General features: G+C 40.5%; 1 protein-coding gene across 1 annotated transcript in view; it reads left to right on the forward strand.

Annotated features, from left to right (window-relative positions):
• The first annotated feature begins 803 nt into the window (after positions 1–803).
• Positions 804–24,121, forward strand: part of Abcb5 (ATP binding cassette subfamily B member 5) — a 68,599-nt gene continuing 45,281 nt past the window's right edge. The window contains exons 1-13 of the mRNA XM_090332298.1: positions 804–856; positions 2,122–2,179; positions 4,192–4,342; positions 5,679–5,733; positions 8,132–8,323; positions 8,412–8,583; positions 11,710–11,834; positions 11,928–12,105; positions 13,652–13,765; positions 14,038–14,148; positions 16,487–16,612; positions 19,266–19,469; positions 22,922–23,092. Of these exons, the coding sequence (XP_090188424.1) occupies positions 804–856; positions 2,122–2,179; positions 4,192–4,342; positions 5,679–5,733; positions 8,132–8,323; positions 8,412–8,583; positions 11,710–11,834; positions 11,928–12,105; positions 13,652–13,765; positions 14,038–14,148; positions 16,487–16,612; positions 19,266–19,469; positions 22,922–23,092 (1,710 nt within the window). The remainder of the gene's footprint in view (positions 857–2,121; positions 2,180–4,191; positions 4,343–5,678; positions 5,734–8,131; positions 8,324–8,411; positions 8,584–11,709; positions 11,835–11,927; positions 12,106–13,651; positions 13,766–14,037; positions 14,149–16,486; positions 16,613–19,265; positions 19,470–22,921; positions 23,093–24,121) is intronic.

Genomic DNA, 24,121 nt, shown 5'->3' on the forward strand with positions numbered 1-24,121 from the left:
ATCTTAAGATGAACTTAGATCCTGAAGTACCATCCAAAGGAAAAGAATACATTATGCTTAATGCAGTTTTAACAATGGATGGGTTTTCAAAAAGTCCTAACTTTTGATAATTTAATCCATGTATGGTAAAAACTCTCCGTGCTTCATGTTTGATTAAATTAAAAAGTATGCTCCATCAAATGGCCTTTTTAGAGAAACCAAGCAGGAGGTAACCTCACAGTTTTCATCATTACAATACAGTCAATGGTAGACTAAAATTAAAATCCAGTATCCTGACAAGTCACTACATTTTCCACTTTGATTTTCCTTCTTGTGTTCCAATTTTATATTTTCCATTAGCTCCAAATCTAAACTCAGAGTGTAGTGAAGAAGCTGTCGATTTTGATAACAAAACTGAACAAATGTACTGCCTAACCAAATGTACTGCCTAACCATGGAAGCGATCGGTGTATGAAGTTCTGGGCAGCTTGCTTTCTCATAAGCCCAGAGGATGTAAAGAATACTGTGCTGCTGGGTGGCAGTGATCCCACTCGTAATCCAAGCTACTCAGGGGCTGACATCTGAGAATCACAGTTTGAAGCCATCATAGGCAGAAAAGTCCATGAGCCTCTTCTCTCCAATGAAAGAAAAGAGTTGAAATGGACCTGTGGCTCAAGTGGTAGAGCTCCAGACTTGCATGAAAACACTAAGTGATAGCACCTGGACCCTGAATTCAAGAATGCTGTGTATTCACCACAGGAAATATTCACCATGTGCTGTATTTGTTAATATGTTGTTTCAGAACAGATTAACCATCAAACAAGATGGCAAATTCTGAAAGATCTGAAGAGATGCAAGAAAATTATCGGAGAAATGGGTAAGTGTTCCCTAGATTCTTCAAAAAGTATTCTTCTGCAACTTCAAATAACTATAGGAAAAAAATCCAAAAATAATGTTCAGCAAATAGTTGATTGTGGATGTACGTCTATAATGCGATTTCCTAGTTATTATTTATTCACTTAGATATATCAAATGAATGTAGACAAAGATCAGTTTTATTTTCAGTTTTAGCAGAACAACGGAATTTCATTTGTCATGCAATCTGTAAACCTGCAGTGGATCCTTCGGGTCACATGGTTCATTAATACTGGAAAGAGTTAGGAGAGGCTCTTGCAACCTGTGGTGTCCTTCACGATAAGATCGCCTGTATCAAAAGAGAAACTAAGCAAACAATAAATACAAATGTTGGGAACATGTTAAAAATCAAAAGATCTTCCTTGCATGCTTCATTAATTCTTTACTCTCGATTTGTTTATTGTTTTCCTTTTGTCTTTCTGAGCCGGCTGAGCACAAAATGAGATTCCTTTTTGTCTCCACCTCTTTAGTTCTGAGATTGCAAGCACAACCTCCAAAGCCACGATGTCTTTAATCTTTCATTATTATTATTATTATTATTATTATTATTGTCACAAAGCCCTTTTTTCCCAGTCTTTCACCATAGTAATTACCTTTTTCTCATGAATACTAAGCTGGTTGTGCAATTTATATGCCATAGGCTAATGGCACACAAGAGTCATGAAGAGAAATACTTGCTTTCTGCACTTCTGCATTATCTATGGGCCAAATAAATTATATCTCTTACATGTTTTGCTCAAGCCACATCAATCTCTGGATTTAAGCCCAAGTGTAATCACTAGCTACGTAACTTGAGCTGCTTTCTCCATGTCTGTTACCTCAACAAACAATACCAGTAACAATTTCTTTTCCTAGTAACTTTTTAAGTTACATTATTATTACTTCTAAGTAGTTGTACAAAGAAGTTGCCATTAAACAAATCAGTTTATGAATTGATGTCACCCCTTTCGCCATGCTCCCCATCCCTTCCAACCCCAACGCTTTCCTCCATTTTTTTTTACTTTTGTTGTTTATGCCTTGAATGTTATGCCTGTATTCTCCACCTTCCTCTTCTCACTTAAAAAAAAATCTATGTTCAATCTATCATTAAATTTGTGTCTGAAATCTCAGTTCATATAAATTTGCTACCAAGGCTAATATTTGACCCCTCAGCAAGATGTTAACTGAAGAATTTCTGCAAATTCTGTTCCCAAGATAACTTTTCCATTTTAAACATTTGTTTCCTAGAGCTTTTCAAGGACAACTTCCTAAATCAAGGAAGCAAGCTGTTGGCGCTATGGAGATAGTAAGTGAAATTGAGTACACAGTATGTTCTATAGCATTTAAGGAATGGGCAGTACGTCGAATGGTTGTGCTTTTTGGTAGCATGCCTCTATTGTTTCAGATAAGGGAAAGCAAAAAGGAATTTACCAAAGGAAACTTTCCATCCAGTCAATTATAAACAATCCAAAAGTTCCACACCAAAAAAAAAAAAGATTAGAGGGGGAAGGGAAATGGAGACAAAAACATGAGAAGGGATATCAATATTTAAGAAGTAATGCACCTACTACCTGACCGAATGTAACTGTAACGCCTCTATACATTTTCACTGCAATAGAATTTTTAAAAATTCAAAAAAGAGATTAGAAAAAAATAACAAGATGTCCATGCAATGATCTCAATTCTTCAACAACGAAAGTATGTGTATGTGAATGAGTGTGTGAATATGTAAGTGAATCTGTGAGCGAGTGTGTGGTGTGTCTGTGTGTGTGTGTGTTACATAAATACTCCCGGGGCTTGTTTTTGATTGATGGAGGATTGTGCATTAAGTTGATATTTCAAATATTTTCCAGTAATTCTGCATTGATGTGTGTTACTGATATCTTAAAACTGTTAGCAAGTTCTTTGAAAATAAAAATTAATTATTAAAATATTTTGTGTAGTCTGTGTACCAGAAAATGTATTTTATGAGTGTCTTTGAAATGTTCTAGGCACAATCTCATGCCTAGGTCCTCCAATCTCCCCTCTAGCAAAGCTAGGCTCTGGAGTTGGTTGTCAATGTTACTAGAAATACAAATTGAATAACACTTGCTCTTTTTTCAAAAGTAAAATTTTAAAATAAAATCATCCAGGAAATATTTAGCAAGGAGAGAATACCTATTCTGAGAGAAGGCAAGAGACCAAATCTGCTTTTATCATCTGTCTTATAGAAAAATAGACTGCAATTTGCTCCTGAAATATTGGCTTATTATTACACAAATAAATAGAAATTTTTCCAACCAACTTTTCATAAAATGGGATATTGTTGATACTTTCTTTGAAATATCTTTGTGTATGTGTATGTGCCAGTACTGGAACTTGAACTCAGTGTATGGTCATTGTCCTTTAGATTGTTTTGCTCAAGGCTACTGCTCTACCACTTGAGACAGACCTCTACTTCCAGTTTTATGGGGATTTGAGGATTTGTTTGTTTTTTTTGTTGGTCATGGGGCTTGAACTCTGGGCCTGGGTGCTGTCCCTGAGCTCTTCAGCTCAAGGCTACAGCCTTACCCCTTGAGCCACAGCACACAACTTTTCTAATAATTAAACAAGGATAAGTCTCACATTGTTTAGTGCCTGGGCTGGCTTTGAACTGCGACCTCAGATCTCAGCCTCCTAAGTAGCATGAGCCACCTCGCCCAGCTTATTAGGGTTCTTTTTGTGGAGGAATAATGGAGGGTATGTGGGGATCCTGGGACTTAAACTCAAGGCTTTAGCATTATCCCTCAGTTTTTGCTCAGGTCTAGCACTCTACTTCTGTTTGTTTTTTTGTTTTATTTTGTTTTGTTTTTTCAGATATTTTGTTTTTTCTTTTCTTTTCTTTCTTTTTTTTGTGGTTAACTGAAGATAAGAATCTTATGGACTTTTCCTGCCCAGGCTGGCTTTGAAGTTCAATGCAAACATCAGCCTCCTGAATAGCAAGAGTGACAGGCATAATAGACGAAACCCATGCTGAAAGACCTTCACTCACTCCTTCCCAAAGTCAATATATGGAAAGAAGCTTTGGATTTATGCTTGTGTGTAACCTGACCTATAACATTATCTACAAGGGTACTGAGGGAGCGTCTTCATTTTGGATGTCTTCTTCAAAATTGGTTGTACATCCTTAACATGGAGCAGTTGAATTTTCTTTTTACTTTTTATATAAATGCATGTCTATGGTACGATTGACTCAATCCCTTAACCAACTGGTAAAGTAGCATCTACTTGGAGGTGAAAACTGCAGGCTGGTGTCCAATCACCCACTGTGCTAACACCACTGCACTTTGCTTCCTTCAGTTCCGCTTTGCTGATGGTGTGGACATTGCACTCATGGCCCTGGGAGTCTTGGCATCTTTGCTGAATGGAGCCTGTCTTCCTTTACTGTCGCTGATTTTAGGAGAAATGAGTGACTACCTCATCAGTGGATGTCTAGTCCAAACCAACACAAGTGAGTAGATGACTTGTTGCTACTGGGTCCTCAGAAACATAAACCAAACAGGCACTGAGCTCACAGTGAAAGGTTCTTGTTGTGTAAAACCAGTCAAGGTTGTGTATTACAGTCAAGGATGCTGCAGTTGTTCTGCATCGCTAGATATTAGAGAACAAGAATCTGTATTCTTCAAAGTTCTCTAGATAAACAATTCATAGAAATATCGGATATGATTGCCTAAATAACTAGTATATCCACATCGATATGCCTATCTGCTCCTGTGTGAGAGAGACTCCAACATAGATTCTTTAGAAGATAAATTCCAGTGACCTTCTTATGTACAGAAACAGTATTTAATCTTTTCATATAGTGGATGTTTTATATGTGTGTTTGTGTGTGTATGTGTGTAGGTGTATATATATGTGTATACATATGTATATGAATGCCCTCATTTCCAAAGATAGTTTTATAAATTCCACACTGAGAAGCGTTCTTAAAGCTGTTAAGACTGAGACTAATAACTCACTAACATCTCAACTGCCTTTTAAACAATGGGCTAAATATATCCAAAGACAGCGTCTTCCCTCTAACCTACTTGTTTTGTTGTTGTTGTTGTTGTTGTTGTTGTTTTGGGGGGGGCTGTTGTTGTTTTATTTTTCCAATTGTAGGGCTTAAACTTAGAGCCTGGGCGCTGTCCCTGAGCTCTACCACTTTGAGCCACAGCTCCACTTCTGGTTTTCTGATGGTAAATTGGAGATAAGAGTCTCATGGACTTCCCTCATTGTGTGGGCTTCGAACCATGATCCTCAGATCTTAGCCTCCTGACTAGCTAGGATTACAGGCATAAGCCACCAGAGGCTCAGTCTACTTGGCTTTAGATAGAATTTACACTATCTCATTTTCTACCCAAAGTCTAGTCTTCAAAGTGTTTTAATCTTGTTTGAGTGGACCAAAACTATTGTTTTCCCTCTATATACTTCCAAGCAATGGCTTCTGCCCAAAGATTCTAAGAGTTAGGAATGGGAGAGGAGTAAAGTTTTATAATACAAGCAGAATTAAACACATACCTAAAATTTAAAGCTCATTCTTTAATTGTATACAGTAAATAAAAACAAGCACCTCAGACTATTTTCTTAGGGGAATTCTTTCTGTAATTGATTCTCTTACCTACTTTAGATAGGAGGAGGCAGTACATATCTCATTGATAATGTTCTGGTTTATTTTGTTGGTGCTAGACAGCTTTTTGCAACTATAGCACAACTCCTGGCATAACAACTGTAACGCACTAGATGATGTCTGAGATCTATTTATAAAAACAGTATGATTTAAATTATAAATTTAACTATTTTTGCAGCAAATTATCGGAACTGTTCTAAAACTCAAGAAAAGCTGAATGAAGATATGCTCAAGTAAGTTCAAATAAAACATTAATTTCATATGTATTAAATGCTGCTGTATTTACTACTTGTAAAAAACAGATATGTATCCAATTATTAAATCATACATAAATGATTAAAATAAAATTTGTGTTTTTTATTACATGTAGTTAATGAGTATCTATTTCTACTGTTTAAATGGTATATAGGTCATATGTTTTGAGTTGTATTTTACAAAGTTGTCTTCAGCAAAAAAATTGTAGGGATTCTCATTTCGTGTTGATTTAGCCCTTAGAACTGATGGTAATATCCTAGAGGAATGACCTGATCTTCCTTTAAGAGAAAATTCATTTTCTTGCCTGGTGCCATTGGCTCATGCCTGTAATCCTAGCAATTTAAGAGGTTGGGACCCAAAGAATCACAGTTCTAAGCTAGCAGGGTACAAAAGTCCATTAAATTTCACTTCCAAAAACAGCAAAAAGTTGGACTGCAGGCAAGGGTCAAGTGGTAGAGCATTCTTACAAGCCAAGCTATCAATCAGAGTAGCATAGTAATGGCATATGTATATTGTTTCAAACTTAATAGAAATTATTATTCCTACGAAAGTCAATTATTAGATGTCACTCAGTGGTAGAATACTGACCTAGCATAACAAACCCTGGATTTTAGCACCAGCACACACACACACACACACACACACACACACACACACACACCATACCATACCATACCATACTACACCACACCACAAAATCCTACATTGTAAAAATAGTTCTTTAAGTTAAGGTTTTATTCTAACCACTATTGAAGATCATCTATTATTAATGAGTATCCAGACTAAATGTTAGAAAGTGTGAGATTTTAAGGTGGGGTGAGGTGGCTCATGCCTGTAATCCTAGCTACTCAGGAGGCTGGGATCTGAGGATCAAGGTTCAAAGCCAGCCTGGGCACAAAAGAACCTGAGACTCTTATCTCCAATTAACCTCTAGAAAATGGGAAATGGGGCTTGGCCCAAGGGTACGGCAGTAGCCTTGAGCTGAAGAGCTCAGGGACAGCACCCAGGCTGAGTTCAAGCCCCATGATCCACCAAAAAAAAGGGTGTGAAATTTTAATAATTCGTAAGGACATTCTGTTTTCATCAATACGTATGGAGTACGTATTTCCCCTGCTACATGCCGCATTGGCTGGAAGGATTCTCCTGTGCTGTGGATGCTCACTGGATTTCTCCAGTATTCCATAGGGATCTGGTGAAGCTTATCTTCTCCTCCAAAGCCAGATCTTCATCCTGCCTAACCCTGGGACACCATGGCCTGCAGTGATGCCTAAACACTGTGATTCTAATCCTCCATTGTCCAACATGTCAGCCATAGCACATAGTTTATATAAATACAAACTACTTGAACTCAAACCAAGTAAAAAAAAAATTCCATTTCTCACCTTTAGTCACCTGCCACGTGCTTTTGATAGCCACACCTAGCCAGGTGCATCAACTATTCAAAAACTGTGACGGTGTCTTATCGTTGAGTTATCAGAGCTCTCTACAAGTGAATTCTGGACACTCATTCTTTAGCCTCAAATAACAAACATTGAGCTTATTGACTTTCTTCACAAGTCAATGTGAATCTCTCTCTTGAGTAATCATTGTCCTCCAAAGAGAACGCCATAACTTGTCTTTGCCCATGGTTGTGCCTCTACAACCTTATCAGGGGAATCCAAAATAAGTTATTAAATACCCACATTTCTTACCTGATCTTCTAATAGGGAATTTATACTGTATTGTTATAAATATCACAATGACCATCCAAATAGACAAATGTTTGTGTTAAAATCCTGTAGGCACAAACATTTTTTTTTCTTTCCTTCATTCTTTCTTATTATTTTGCCAGCTCTAATGCATGAACTCGTGTCCTGGGCACTGTCTCTGAGCTTGTGTACTCAAGGCTAATTAGCACTCTATCACTTGAACCACAGCTCCACTTCCAGCTTTTTGGTAGTTAATCAGAAAAAAAGAGCCTCATGGACTTTCTTGCCCAAGATAGCTTTGAAACCATGATCCTCAGATCTCAGCCCCCTGAGCTGCTAGGGTTACAAGCATGAGACACTGGCAACTGGCCAGAAACATTTCTTAACCCCATTTCACCCACATCTGTCTTAATTGACTCCATGTATCTTTCTCATATGAAGATATTAAACATAGTGAAAGAGTATAAATTACAGATGTTTTAATACTAATTTCTGTGGCCGCTATAAGGGAGACATACGCTAGACTATTTTGTTATATATGCATGCATATCTATTTCACTTGATTATTATTTTTAGCTATTTTAGTTTCTAACAAATTTTATCAAAAATAATGACATGATAGATTTCATTCTTCATCCGATGGAAAGAAGTTGTGCCTCAGTCTAACATTCCGATACTCTTTCTTCAGGCTGACTCTGTATTATGTCTGCATAGGAGTGACAGCCTTGGTATTTGGCTATCTACAGATTTCCTTTTGGGTTACAACTGCAGCACGCCAGACCAAGAGAATTCGAGAACAGTTTTTCCACTCCATTTTGGCTCAGGACATCAGTTGGTTCGACGGCTGTGACATCAGTGAACTTAACACTCGCATGACCGAGTAAGCTGGTGAATGCATAGCAGCCTATCAGCTTTGTTATGGTGCATGGCATACTTCTGACTGAGTCCCCTTCATTTACTTATTTCAGGGACATCAACAAAATCAGCGATGGAATTGGAGACAAGATTGCTCTGTTGTTTCAGAACATGTCGACCTTTTCTATTGGCTTGGCGGTTGGCTTGATGAAGGGCTGGAAACTGACCCTGGTGACTCTGTCCACATCGCCTCTTATAATGGCTTCAGTGGCAGTGTGTTCTAGAGTAAGCATGCTGGGAGTGGTGGCTGCATGCACAAGTGTGAGCTTCCTACCTGACTGGGTTTGTCAAAAGCACATGAATAAGTAGGAATGTCTATGTCCCAAAATACAAAAGGATACTATCTGCCATAACTACTCCTAATCTTGCTCCTCATTAAGCACCAGTCCTCAAATAGTGGCGAATAGGAGGCTCATTTGAATATGTTTCTGAGAGAAAGAAGTAAATAAACATCCCTCTTCATTTAGCAGCTGATTCAGCTTCACCTGAGAGCATGAATAAAGTATGAGGCCATTATTCATCAGATGTTTAGTCACTGTCGCTGACACAGCCATCTGTGTTCTCAGTTGGCAGCAAATGGGTTCTAATGCATTCTCTCTCGCATAAAACTAAAGGAGAAAACAAGTCTTAATATACACTTACACTACTTATATGTCAGGCTCTTCAGGTTTGCATTTTTGTAAGGCTTTAGCTGATATTTAAAATTTATCTTATGTCTGTTTTTATGTACTATACAAGTATACTTCACTTTTTAGACAAGTTGCATAGTTACATTCTAAATTACACTGTAGCAATGTTGAACTTGATACTAATCTTGCTTACAACCTGGTTTTGAAAGCCAGCCAATGCATCTATACTAGACCTCTCCACGTCTAGTCTTGGACAATTCTATTTGTGTGTATGCCCTAACCTCCTACATTGGAGATACAATGGTTTTAATTTAGCAATACTGATTATCCTTTTAAGAAATCCAATCCAGCTGGTTGCGGTGACTCAAGCCTGTAATCATACCGACTCAGAAGAATGATATATAAGGATCACAGTTCAAAGTCAGTCCAGGCACTAAAGAGTCTGTGAGACTCTTATCTCCAAGTAACCACCAGAAAACCAGAAGTGGCACTGTGGTAGAGTGCTAGCTTGAGCTGAAGATCTCAAGGAAAACACCCAGGCCCAGAATTCAAGCCCCATGACCATAAACAACAAAAACAAAAATAAAAACAAAGCCATAACACTTCCTAGTTTACCCATATGTAATAAGATCACTTGCATGCAATATACTAATAAGATAAAGTATTATATTAAATAAAAAGCAAGTGAAGATTAAAATTTCCCCTAAATGACTACAGACACCAGAATGGATGGTTTCTAGCATCTTCCAATTAAATTAAAATTGTCTAGTATTTTTCAAATATTTACAGTGTACAAGGCTTTGCCCAGTGTGTTATTTCTCTTGTGATAAGTTCCGGGAATAATTATCTTCATCAAGTGAACTCAAAAAAAACAGTTTATATTTCTGAGCTTACCTCCGAACCTTTTATTTTTTGCCTTTGCTGGGGCTTAAACTCAGAACCTGGGCACTGTCCTTTCTCAAGGCTAACGCTCTACCACTTGAGCCACAGCACCACGTCTGGCTTCTTTTTCTGTGTATGCTGATCCTGGAGCTTGAGCTCAGCTCCTTGGATACTATCTCTGAGCTTCTTTTTCTCTTGTCTAGCTCTTTACCTCTTGAGGCACAGCCTCATCTCTTACTTTTTTGGTGGTTAATTGGAGATAAGAGTCTCCTGGCCTTTCCTTCCCCAGCCCGGCTTTAAACCATGATCCTCTGATCTCAGCCTCCTGAATGGCTAGGATTATAGAAGTGAGCCACCAAATCCACAATATCAACCTGAAATGATATGTAGATTGGCTGCATGATTGGCTGTGTTATGATCTCCCAGCTCCCAGCACTGTAGGTGATGGTGTTGCTTTTCTCTTCACCAAACTGTTGTGATAATCACTCATCTATAAAGAGTAAGAGGGAGACAGATAACACAGGAAAGGGTGCATCTGACTTCAAACTTTGGGAAATCAGATACTTGCACTAACAATAACATCCTTCTAGTGTTGGAAGATAATGCCCCTATCGAACAAGTGAATTGTGCACACCTCTGCAGCTCCCTCTTCCAGCCACAGTCCTGTGGCAAGAGAATAAATCGAGTCGACTTAAATCAGACCACTTACCACAGTGCCTGCAAAAGAACAATATCTCTTTCCCAACTGTCTTTCCCAATTGTCCAATGAAGCCATGCATGTCTAGTATAGTTTTTAAAGGTACCTGGAGAGCAGGGCACCAACTGGCTCAAGCCTATCATCCTATTTGAGAAGGCTGAGATCTGAGAATTGCGGTTTGAAGACATCCTGGGCAAAAAAGTCTGTAAGACTCTTTCTTGTCTCCAAGTAGCCAGCAGAAAGTCAGAAGTGGAGATGTGGCTCAAGTGGTAGAGCACTAGCCTGAGCAAAATAGCTGAGGAACAGAGCTGGGAGTTTGGCCTAGTGGTAGAGTGCTTGCCTAGCATGTATCAATTCCTCAATACCACATACATGGAAAAGCCAGAAGTGGTGCTGTGGCTCAAGTAGTAGAGCTCTAGCCCTGAGAAAGCCCAAGTGCTCAGGCCCTGAGTTAACTGGAGGGTAGGGTGGGGGGAGAAGCTAAGGAACAGCATCCAGGCCTGAATTCAAGCCCAGAATTCAGTACATGCATGTTTTCTCTTTCTTTCTCTCTCTCTCTCTCTCTCTCTCTCTCTCTCTCTCTCTCTCTCTCTCTCTCTCTCTCTCTCCTCTCTGTGTCTCTCTCTATCTGTCTCTCTCTGTCTGTCTCTCTCTCTGTCTCTCTCTCCTCTCTGTGTCTCTCTCTCTATCTGTCTCTCTGTCTGTCTGTCTCTCTCTCTCTCCTCTCTGTGTCTCTCTCTCTCTCTCTCCTCTCTGTGTCTCTCTATCTGTCTCTCTCCCTGTCTGTCTCTCTCTCTCTATCTGTCTCTCTCCCTCTCCCTCTCCCTCTCCCTCTCCCTCTCCCTCTCCCTCTCCCTCTCCCTCTCCCTCTCCCTCTCCCTCTCCCTCTCCCTCTCCCTCTCCCTCTCCCTCTCCCTCTCTCTCTCTCTCTCTCTCTCTCTCTCTCTCTCTCTCTCTCTCTCTCTCTCTCTCAAGTGTATATAGAGAAAACAATGATATTCCACCAGTAGAAGAAAATATAGGGGTTCCATGCTGGGTGGTTTGGCTACCTTGAATTCTGACTGTATCTGAATTCAATGCCCGGTGGCCTTTTGGTGTCTCCGATTGAGCTTTCTGTTCCCCTGTGCTCGGGTTCTCTTGCAGATGGTCATCTCCTTAACCAGTGAGGAACTGAGTGCCTATGCCAAAGCTGGTGCTGTTGCAGAGGAAGTCTTATCATCCATCCAAACAGTCATAGCATTTGGAGGCCAAGAGAAGGAAATCCATAGGTCTGTCTCTTTGATTATGACAAAACCTGCTTGCTTTCATTTCATTGCACCCTTCCCCCAAAGGCTATCCACATTGTCTTTTGCCTTCACTAGGTACACGCAGAACCTTAAAGACGCAAAGGATGTTGGCATCAAAAAGGCTATCGCCTCCAAACTGTCCCTTGGGGCAGTGTATTTTTTTATGAATGGAACCTATGGACTGGCTTTTTGGTATGGAACCTCCTTGATTCTTAGTGAAGAGCCAGGCTACACCATCGGGACGGTGCTTGCTGTAAGTCTTGCTTGAGAGCAAAGGGAACTGGTCTAGATGATCTTTTCTTTCCTAGAGCTTAGTCAAAATTGTTTTTTTTTTAACAACAAATAGTCCCTTCTTAGAAATTATATACAATTTTATATTATACTTAGGGCTTGAGAGAATTTATTTCTCCAACATATTTTATTGCCCTTATGGTGTTTTTAGAAGAATAATGATAAATTCATCACTTGCAGACACAGACACGTAATTTTTTTACTTCAACAGTCAAAACAGCCAGTCCATGGTGCAACATTTCCTTTCACGCTTACCAAGAGATAATAACACTTCATATCCACCCCTGTAAATATAATATTCCATGGACTGCATGCTACTCCTCTGTCCAATCAGCATAAAATAACATTTAAAAATAGAAATAAATTGCTGGAACCAGGTACCAGTGGCTCATGCTTCTAATTCTAGCTACTCAGGAAGCTGAAATGTGAGGACTACAGTTTAAAACAAGCCCAGAGTCTGTAAGGCTCTTATCTCTAGTTAAACAGAAAAGAAAAGGCAAGTGGTAGAGCACCAACTTTGAAAAAAAAAAATCTAACTCCCTGAGTTCAAGCCCCAGTACCACCCACAATATAAAAATTAGAGAAAAAAAATCACACACAGCTCTGCCCAACATTACAACTTAGTGTCACTACAATTCTTAGGGGTTATATATTTACATTTTAGTTTATTCAGTGAGACTCTCAAGTTTCATCAGTAAACAACTAATCAGCTCAAGATTAAAGAACATTTATCACAGTGAAGTAGTCTGCTCCATACACTTCAGCTCTTGTTTGGTCTTCCCATTCCAGGTAAACTTCTCTTCTTTCAATTAAATTCATCTTCTGAGTTTCAGACATCCCTTTGAGAGCACCCACAGTCTGATAGAGTATGCCTCTGCCTTTCTGCTTGTATTTGCTTGCTTTTTGTCTGCATGCCTGCTTGCTTATTTACTCAAGAAAGCGCTGCCAAGCTTTCTTACTATTAAAAAAAAAGAGTTCCTGCGAATCTAATGTGAGCACGAAGATTTTTGGCTAACCCTTGCTCCTCAGGTCCTACGACTGAATGACAGGGAAAACTGCATGGAGCTCACAGAGTTCTTTCCAGGGTGATTTTACCATGGGCCAAAGCTCATTTACTTACCCATAGTTCCATGCTCACACCATCACTCCTCAGTGAGCTCAGTTTCCTACTTGGATAGTGATAATCACAAAACCACAGGAAAATTGAAAGCTGTCTTGTGGGGTATCAATGGTTCACACCTGTAAATTCTACCTAAGCCAACCTGGGCATTAAAAATCCAAAATACTCTTATCTCCAATGAACCAGCATAAAACCCTGGAAGTTGAGGTGTGGCTCACATGACAGAGCCTTGAGTGGAAAAAGCAAAGCTAGAGTGTGAGACCCTGAGTTCAAATCCTAGTACCAGAAACAAACAAAACACACACACACACACACACACACACACACACACACACACACACTGCTTATACAGAAGCAAGAGGCTAACCCTTATTTCTGGTTTCCGCAGGTTTTCTTCAGTGTTGTTCACAGTAGTTACTGCGTTGGAGCTGCTGCCCCACACTTTGAAACCTTTATAGCTGCCCGGGGAGCTGCTTTTAACATTTTCCGGGTTATTGACAAAGTAAGACTCTTTTACCCTGATGGCTAACAACAAAGCGGAGCACTATAAACCAGACACTACCATTTCATTACACAAAACGATGGGTATTAACCATACTGGCCAGTTGCCTATGGAAAGAAACATGGCTTTGGAAGTCTCTTTTATGAGGTGGATTGTGCTTTATGCAAATCTTTATGTCAATCTTAACGCACTGCTAAAGCAAAAAGGGAAACATTGTACAAAATAAAGCAATCCTTAAAGTCTTTTATAACATTTTCTTTATTTCTCCCAAGATACCCAGTATAGATAACTTTTCAACAACTGGATATAAACCTGAATGCATAGAAGGAACAGTGGAATTTAATAATGTCTCTTTTAGTTACCCATCCAGGCCATCCATCAAGGTAAGTCAAATGCAATAGTATTGTTCAGTTTTCTGATCTGCTACTGGCTGGAATCGTCTCTTAGGCATTATTTAAGTTAAGTTTGAACAAGGTTTTGGCTCTTGGCCTTCACAGAGTTGAGTGAACAGATGGACAGACAGATGTGTAAGCGAAAAAGACTTTGCAACATTTATTTATAGTTTCCAGTATTTTTTTTTCCACTTTTTTTTCCCCCTATGGACGTTTTCAGCTCTAAGGGAACTCCTCCACGCTGGAATTCAGAGCTCAACAAATGCCTTGGGTTGTTTTGCCACCTACTGGTCGGTCCTGGATACTACCTTACTCCTAAAGGATAACTCAATTTTAACTCAAGTTTGGGAACCAGGGCAAGTGCTGTAACCCTTTCCCTGAGCCTGCCCCAGACTTTCTGCATCTACAATCACCCCTTCCATTCTACACACACACACACACACACACACACACACACACACAGTGTCCTCCATTCACTCTGGTTTTGGGGAATTCCTAGCTGAATTTGACTGTCTTCCATTACCTTCCATTTTACATTTGCTTAATGTATCTAGCCAAACTGTTAAAATGTGAAGTGGGCAGCTATTAACATATGTTTTATGGGGGAAAAAAGGAGTATCCAATTTTAAGTGAAATATATAAAATTACTAATGACATCATATTATGTAATCTATTACTACTTTATTTCTCCCTGCTTGGTCTTTTGTTGAAATTCTCTCTTTGAAGCCCATTTATTTTCCAAAAAATTTTGTTGCTTCATTATCCTCATTGGACTAGTGTTGTCATCTCTGCTTTTTACTTAAGACCATCTTTCAGATAACGTCTCCTTTTTTTTTTAGTATTGGGGTAGGCCTCTGATTGTGGCCTTTCTATCTACCTGACTTTTCCCTTGTAGCTAGGATTATAGAAATGTACCATCCCTCCCAACTTATTTGTGGATACATTTTCTCCCTATCTTTTTGCCTGAGTTGGCCCCTCCCAATCTCTACCCCCTGAGTAGCTGGTATTATAGACTTGAGTCATCATGCCTGACCCAGAGATCTCCCCCACCTCTCTGATTATCTCTACTAGTTGTGTAAATGGGTTTCAAGTCAACAAGTCAGATTATGAGTGTAATGCATCACAATCAATGTCACACCTTTCCATCATTACCTCCCAATCTCACCCATACCCTCAAGTTGGTGGTTCCTTTTATTTTTTGTATTTTTTAATAAAATGACTATTTTCCCACCCCTCCTCTCTCCATTTGTCTATCTGTCCTCCCTTGAATCCTCCATCTTCCCAACAAAACAGGTTTCAGCTTCCTCTTATTCATTCAGTTGAAGAGTTTGTTAGTTATTCACAGGAGCTACCCCATTAGAATCTTATCCGGAGTACCTCTCCTTTAGTCAATTTTTTTTGCAAAGAAACCTCTTTATGTTTTCATGCATGGTTATACAGACAGGAGAAAACATATATCTTTCAGCTCTGTAGCCTCAATTATTTCACTTAGCAATTGTTTTCTAAGTTTATCCATTCCCTGCAAATGGTATACTATTCTTCCTGATTAGTAAAATTTATATGAATAGATATCACATATTTTCTTGATCCAATTGTTCATGAAGGTCAGATGGGCTCTTTCCATAACTTGGCTATGAGAAATAGTTTGACAGTGAGCATCCAAGTGCACGTGGATAACATGTGATACTGGACAGTTCCCCAGAAATGATATTGCTGGATCATGGGGTAGTTCTATGTTTAGCTTTGGAAGAATCACGAAACTACCTTCCAACACATTTGCACTATTTTCATTCCCACCAATAATGTAATGCTTTTTCACCCATATTTCAACCAGCATGTTGTTTGAATTCTTGGTTGCTGGATAATCTTACTGGAGTGAGATGGAATCTCAGTGTTGGTTTGATTTTCATTTCTTTTATTGCCAGAAGTGTGTTTATTGGCCATTCTTAGTACTTCTTCTGAGCCAGAGGAGGAGGCAGAGGAGTCTGGGTTTAGCTCCTTTGCCCAATTATTAATTGGATCATTGATTCTTGGGAGTTTTAGTGTCTTGAGCTCTTTTTATATTCTGGTTATTAGGCTCTTGTCAGATGTATAGCTGGCAACTAGATTTATTGATAAAGGGAAGTAATAAAATCTTTCTGGATTATTTTCCAAAGTTATAACCCATTAAACATGCAACATGAAGGAAACATAAGACCTAAATTTCTTCTTGAGTGTCACAGAAGAGATTAGTTTGCGGGTGTATAATCACACAGCAAATTTCTGCAACTCTGTACATCATGTTCTAGCTGTTCCTAACTTTGCGGTTTTCATCTGTGTATTCTGATAGGTTCTGAAAGGTCTAAATCTCCAGGTCAAGTCTGGAGAGACAGTAGCCTTGGTGGGCCCTAGTGGCAGCGGGAAGAGCACCGTGGCCCAGCTTCTGCAGAGGCTGTATGATCCTGATGAAGGCTTCGTAAGTGTGGGTCCCGTGGGTCCCCATGGTAGGGCTTGGAAGTATCACCTCTTCCAGGTGCAGGAGGCTCAGTCTGCTTCTCCTTTTTATTAGAGACTATATTGTACCTTGATGAATTCATTCATTCAACAAATGCACCCACAGGGATGTAGTTCCAAGGACACAGCCATTGAAGATGAATGGTGAATGCTCAAAATACGTAGAGTTCAATGCTCTAGAATGGCTCCAATTCACATCTATCATATATATCCAGTAGCAGATCAAAGAATAGGTAACTTGAGTTGTACTCTACATAGCATAGACTACAGTACTGTTACCAGTTCCCACACTGGTATGACTCCTGTGACTCACTCACAGGCAGGACAATGCATGTACAAAGATTGTAACATCATACCTGCACAACATAGGAAAACTTCCCTCCAAGGATTTTGATTTGCCTTACATGTGTTATATACTGTCATCTAGTGGTGATCTTGAAAACTACATTTAAGTTTCTCATCTAACTTGAGGTTTGGGACCATTTCTGTAACTTTGACTTTTCTGACATAGCCAAGGACGAGCTTTTCAGTTTTGTTTGGTTTTTGCTTTTACATTTTCAGTGTATATTTTCACAAAATGAAAGATAGAAGTATTCAGACTAGCTCACAATGATTTAAACTGGCCGAACTCCTCTGAATCAACTGAGCTATGGGTTCTGTGCGTGAGGAATTGAAAAAAAAAAAAAATGTTTTTCTTGTCATTTGTTTTGATCTCATTTGCTATGTCTTCTGGTTTTCCTTATCTCATTATTTATTTACTTACCATGCTTGATCACAGCCGCGTGTAAAATCCAAGGCACTATGTCAAAACTACAAGGTATTTGCTACTTTTCTAGACTGGAATTCTTCAGTAAACAAAAATCCCTGTCTTCATGAGATTTGCCTTCTAATAAGCAGAAACAACTGGACAACACACAGAACAAGTCAATATAATATAATACAAGTCAAATAATGTCTAAAACAAAAACATGAGAACAGTTTATAGTGTCTAGAACTTGCAAAGATTTTCTAAATTGGTGCATACCTGTAACCCCAGCAGTCAGGAAGCTGAAATAGTATCACTAGTTCAAGGCCAGCTTGGACTATTTAGCAAAACTGTCTCAAAATCCAAACTATAAACATTGTCAGCAACAGCAGCAAAATGAATGTCAGAATGTGCCAGATTGTTCTAGAAGAATATCTAATCTCCAATGTTGCTCTTAAAACTTTCTCACCCTTGTTAACAGCGTGGGTGAGAAGACAGAGCTATCATCTGGACAATGTAATATTTCCACATATATCATTCTTAATGGTTCATTCAGTTTCGCCTGCACAAAAAGCAAATCTACTCCCTAGATCTGATTTCATTTAAAGTTCACTTTGTCATACTTAAGTTTCTCAGACCCAAAGTCTATTCTTACATCTGATAAATAAATTGCTGGAAGAGCATTCTATGTATAAAAGAGTGGTTCAAAATTCTCACTGGTTCCCAGAAAAATGCCAGAATAGGTATGCAATAGCAAGCTTGCAGTCACTGTTCTCAGGTTTCTTGGGTTTCTTGGACTTCTGTCATTAGGATATGCCACGGCACTGCCCGTAGAAGATGGGGGGGAGGGGGGTCAGCAGATCATTGATTCCCATGAACAGAGCACACTTCTTCTGCCTTTTGTGAGTGAATAAGGCACTAAAGGTAAAAAAAAAAGGGGGGGGAAGGGGGGAAGAAAAGGAAGAAAGACAGAAAGAGAAAAGAGGGAAGAAAGAAAGAAAGAAAGAAAAAGAAAAAGAAAGAAAGAAAGAAAGAAAGAAAGAAAGAAAGAAAGAAAGAAAGAAAGAAAGAAAGAAAGATTGATTTTAAAAGAGCTAAAACCTGGAACTTTTAAAGCCCCTTCAGTCTTAAAAGGAAGGGCTGGGTTGCAGTTCAGTGGCAAAATGCAATGTCCGGAGTTCAATCCCCAATATCAGAAAAGAAAAGACAAAAATGAAAAAGAAACCCGGAAGCTCACATAATAACATTTGTGGCACCTAGAAGATCATAGGTGTGTAAGTAATAACTAGTGTATGTATAATTAATACCTAGAATATATAACTAATACTAATTTATGGGTCTTAAGACAAAGATATTCAGGTGACCTCGTAAGATTTTAAGACAATCTTTTTCTTTTTTTTTTTTTTTAAATTTGGTTCGTTCCCATCCACCAGAAATCTACTGACATCATAAATACTATGTGAAAGCATGGCTCATCTTCTGTCTTATTTTACTTCCCCCCCCCCCCCGGGGATGGGAGCTTGAACTCAGTCAAAGCTTCCAGATCTTGCTTAGGTTTTTTTTTTGGGGGGGGGGGGGGTGTTGTTGTTTTTTTCCTACCGAAGCTTTTGCTCTACAGTTTGAGCACTGAGAGACCCACTTCCAGGATTCTGTGAAGATCAGAGTCCTGCAGTCTTCTGCCCGGGGTGGCCCCGGGGGTCGGCCCCCTGGGCAGCTGGGGTTGACTGCGGGCGGGGTAGGGCCCTGGCCCCCCCAACCCCATGGTTTCTCGGCTGCTGTCTGAACGGAGGACGGGGCCCCGGACCTCTCAAGCCCGGGGTTCCTCGAGCCACCACCCCCCTCATCCCCCGTTCTTCCTCTGCGCTGGCAGATCACGGTGGATCAGAATGACATCCGAGCGCTGAACGTGCGGCACTACCGGGAGCAGATCGGCGTGGTGAGCCAGGAGCCCGTGCTGTTCGGGACCAGCGTCCGGAACAACATCAAGTTCGGGCGAGACGGGGTGACCGACGAGGAGATCGAGAGGGCAGCCAAGGAGGCCAACGCCTACGACTTCATCATGGAGTTCCCGCAGGTGGGCGAGCCTCCCCCCATCACCGCCAGAACCGGGGTGCCGGCTGGTTTGGGGTGGACCCCGATGAGCTTGCTTCGGTACCGACCGTCGTCTTCGGTGACACGTTTACTGGTGACTTGCTCCCAGGAAAAGGGGGGGGGGTGAGAGCACGGCTCAAGTGTAGCAAAGAACAAATTCATCCGACCACGCTGAGAACCGGCACAGCTGCACGCACACACACGCACGCACGCACACACACACACACACACACACACACACACACAATGTTCATGTGTGAGGCCATCTCGTGGGCACGAGTGAGAATGTCACACACAGGACCTGAAACAATGCAGAGGAAAAGGAACTTCTTTTTTAAAGTTTTTATTAACACTGAATTTTTACCTCCTTCTTCAAATGTCATGTTCTACAAACAAGTATTCAAACAAGGAATCTCTATATGCAATCACTGGCACATCATTTTTTTTTAGGTGAAAACGCTTTATTTAGCTTAAAACATTACAACCAAATTCACTTGTATATCTGACATAAAAATATATATGTATATATGGGCAACAGTGACAGGAACAATTCAGTTTTGATGTCACAGACAAGGCACAAAACAACTAGGCAAGTGACTCTTATGAAGCAGATTTCTGCTCCTCTTGGTCCTGTGAGTTCTCTGTTCATTCTTTATTCTCACAGGAGTCACATTAAATTTTTTTGTGAATCAAATGCCTTTTCTTACAGTCAAAGAAAGGGAAACTCTGTGTCTTTTTCGCCTTCCCAGTAGAAATGAGTCAGTCCAGTCAGGCCCACCAAGACATTCTCACAAAACCTTTTTCCTCCTCCCCTCCCTCTCTTTCTTGATCAGACTCTTGGTTCTACCAACAAATCTAGAAATAGGGTGAAGATGCCACTTATTTTTTTTTTTCCTAAGCAGCTCCCGCCCCCAAACCTGCAATTCCAAGTCCAGATAAATCTGTAGTTTGGCTCTCTTCAAGGATTCCAAAAGCTTCAGCCTGTATTTGTGAAAGGCCTTTTCCCTTGAGAGCATGGAGGCCGAAAATAAAGTTTTCCTCCAGGAAAGCTGCCTCCTCAAGGGAGCTTCCAGGAATGGACTTAGAAGAAGGGAGTCTCCAGGGTCTGTCTTCATAGTTTTGTGGCACATCATTTTAAGAACATAATTGAAATTAAGCCTAATCTTTGCATGTCATCGATAAGTATCAACCTAGATCTCAATACATATCTATAGAATATATATCCCATCATAGACTTATGTGTCTATTTAGATATATTTATATCTCCAAATTCATGTCAACGACCTGGAGTACCTGAATATCGAGTCATCGCTTTTGTATTGTTTGGATCTAATACCCGCAAATCAAGAAGACCATGCCCCTTTTGATGGAAAGGGATTTGTTTTTTAAAAACAGATGGAGTTAATGTTAGATAAGAAATGTGGAACTGGGGCCGGGAGTTTGGCCTAGTGGTTAAAGTGCTTGCCTACCATGCATGTAGACCCGGGTTTGATTCCTTGGTACCACATACATAGAAAAAAGCCGGAAGTGGTGCTGAGGCTCAAGTGGTAGAGCTCTAGCCTTGAAAAAGTCCAAGGACAGTGCTCAGGCCCTGAGCTCAAGCCCAGGACTGGCAAAAAAAAAAAAAAGAAATGTGGAACTATACTTGTAAAGAGATACAATACAAAGCCAAGCAATAGTGGCTCCATGCCTGTAATCTTACATAGGAAGCTGAGGTCTGTGGATCAAAGCCAGCCTGAGCAGGAACATTCATGAGACACTTACCTACATTTAACTACCAAAGAACCCAAAGAGGAGCTGTGGTTGAAATAGTAGAGTACTGGCCTTGAATGGTTTTGTTTGTTTGTTTTGTTTAAAAAAAAGGGGGGGGGGCAGTATCTAAGCCCTGAGTCCAAGCTGCAGGACTGGCACAGAAATGGGAATTGGGGGAAAGGGGACAAAAGGGAGAATGGAGGAGAAGGAAAAAGAGCAGAGGAGAGCAGGGAAGGAGAAGGAGAGAGGGGGAGAGGGAGAGAGAATGAAATTTGAAATGCTAAGCAAATAGGATATATTCGATCTTAATGAGCATTAAAAATTAATAGAACTCGGTGGCTCATGCCTGTCATCCAAGCTATTCAGGAAGCTGAGATCTGAGAATAATGGTTCAACCAGTCAGGAAAGTCTGTAAAATTCTTACCTCTAACTAACCACCAGAAAACTGGAAGTAGAGCTGTGGCTCAAAGTGGTAAAGCACTAATCATAAGCAAAAGAGCTCAGCGATAACTCCTAGGTCCAGAGTTCAGGCCCCATGATGAAAGAGAGAGAGAGAGAGAGAGAGAGAGAGAGAGAGAGAGAGAGAGAGAGAGAGAGAGAGAGAGAGAGAAAGAAAGTTATATTTCCTAAAGTTGACCCTGAACAAATGATTTACATTATAATCCTAGCTACTTGGGAGGCTGTGATCTGGAGGATGGTGGTCAAAACCAGTTCCAGGAGCAGGGAGTCTGGCCTAGTGGTAGAGTGCTTACCTAGCATGCATGAAGACCCAGGTTCGATTCTTGGTACCACATACATAGAAAAAGGCCGGAAGTGGTGCTGAGGCTCAAGTGGTAGAGCTCTAGCCTTGAGACAGTCCAAGGACAGTGCTCAGGCCTTGAGCTCAAGCCCAGGACTGGCAAAATAAATAAATAAATAAAAAAGCCGGAAGTGATACTGTGGCTCAAGTGGTAGAGCTCTAGCCTTGAGACAGTCCAAGGACAGTGCCCAGGCCCTGAGCTCAAGCCCAGGACTAGCAAAAAAAAAAAGAAAGAAAGAAAGAAAAATTTACAAGACTAATCTCCAATTAGCCAGATAAAAATATCAAAGCTGGAGGCATGGATCAAATGATAGAGCATAAACCATGAATGAGTAAGAGAACAAAGATCTGAGTTCAAGACCCAGCTTCCATACAAAAATGGGCAAACTAAACTGAAGCAGGCTGGGTACTGTCAGAACGGGGCACAAGGAAGCTAGCTCTTCATGTGGATACTGCTAACACAGGGGAACTCATTTGTCACAACTCAGAGTTGTCTGTATAAGTTATTCTACAATGAGACATGTGTGTGCGTGTGTGTGTGTGTGTGTGTGTGTGTGTGTGTGTATCTGTCTGTCTGTCTGTCTGTCTGTCTGTCTATCTGTCTGTTTTGGGGTTTGAAGTCAAGGCCTTGTACTGGTTTTTGGCTTTTTCCCTCGAGGCTAGTGTACTAGCACCAGTTTTGTGAGCCACAGGTTTACTTATGAATTTTTGCTGGTTAATTAGGGAAAAGAGACTCTCAGATTTGTCTTCATGAGCTGATTTTGAATCTTGGCCCTCAGATTACAGTATCTACAGACATGAGCCGCCAGTGCTCAGAAAGATAGATAAAATTTGATATAATCATCCTGTCTTCTATTTCTGTTTCTCTCCCTCTATTGAATTAGAAGTTTAACACGTTGGTAGGGGAAAAAGGAGCTCAAATGAGTGGAGGCCAGAAACAGAGGATTGCAATTGCACGAGCGTTAGTTCGGAACCCCAAAATCTTGATCTTAGATGAGGCTACCTCCTCGCTTGATACCGAGAGTGAGTCTGTAGTTCAAGCTGCACTGGAGAAGGTAAGTGAACAGAAGCCTTTCTTCTTGGTTCACTGTGATCTGAAATGCAAGAGAGCATAGATCTGCTGTGCAGTACTGAGTTCTGAGCACTCCTACAGGTGTGGAAGCAGTAGGCATTTGCATGAGGCTGAGAGGCAGTCACCTCTCATCTCTATCCACTCCAACAGACATGGATGCCAACCGCCCCCCCCCCCCACTAATCTCTGTGAATCCGCAGTGCTGGCCATGAGCATCTAATTTTCTCCCTTACATGCCATGGGAATTCTCATAACTATAATCACACTCATGTCCCAGAATAATGGGGGACGTTCATTTAAAAGACAACCCGTTTGCTGTATCTTTTTTTAAAATTTTATCATGGGTCAGTGTGGAAGAACAGGTGCAAATCCGCTTAAAGTGGGGATTTCTGACCTCTTGTGGGGCGAGGGCACCCATCAACACTAGGATGCAAACCTAGCTTGGTGAGCTGGATGGGCAACATGCTCCTTGGGTTTCCCGGGAAATGGCCCATGGCTAAGAGGAGAATCCAGACCCAGATACAGTGAGGAATGAGAATTCACCCCAGTGCCACGGACCCAGCTTGTGGACTCTGGTCTCTGAGGAGGTCTCTGACTCAGTGGGTTTCCTTGGCCTCCATCAGTTCTCAGGCACTGCTACATGATCCAACATAATCCCATGACTGCTGTCCTTTAGCGTTTTCACTCGAGAGTTCACTCTACCACTTGAAACACAGCTCCACTTCCAACTTTTTGGTTGCTATTGGAGATAACAGTCTCAAGCACTTTCTTGCCTGGGCTGATTTCAAACCATGATCCTTAGATTTCAGCTTCCTGAGTACTTAGGACTTGGCTCTAATGACTGGCATGTGCGTGCATATATGTACATGCAGTTTGGAAATGCACCACTAATGTGTGCATTTTTCCATTTCTATGCTATAAATGAGGTATATAATGGTTGAGATGCAATTGCAAACACAGATGAGCAAAGTTAAAGATATAGTTGAGATTGTACTCAACTACATGCAGAATA

Source organism: Megascapheus bottae, chromosome 5, assembly GCF_031878675.1.
Source record: "Megascapheus bottae isolate mThoBot1 chromosome 5, mThoBot2.hap1, whole genome shotgun sequence".
Lineage (NCBI taxonomy): Eukaryota > Metazoa > Chordata > Mammalia > Rodentia > Geomyidae > Megascapheus > Megascapheus bottae.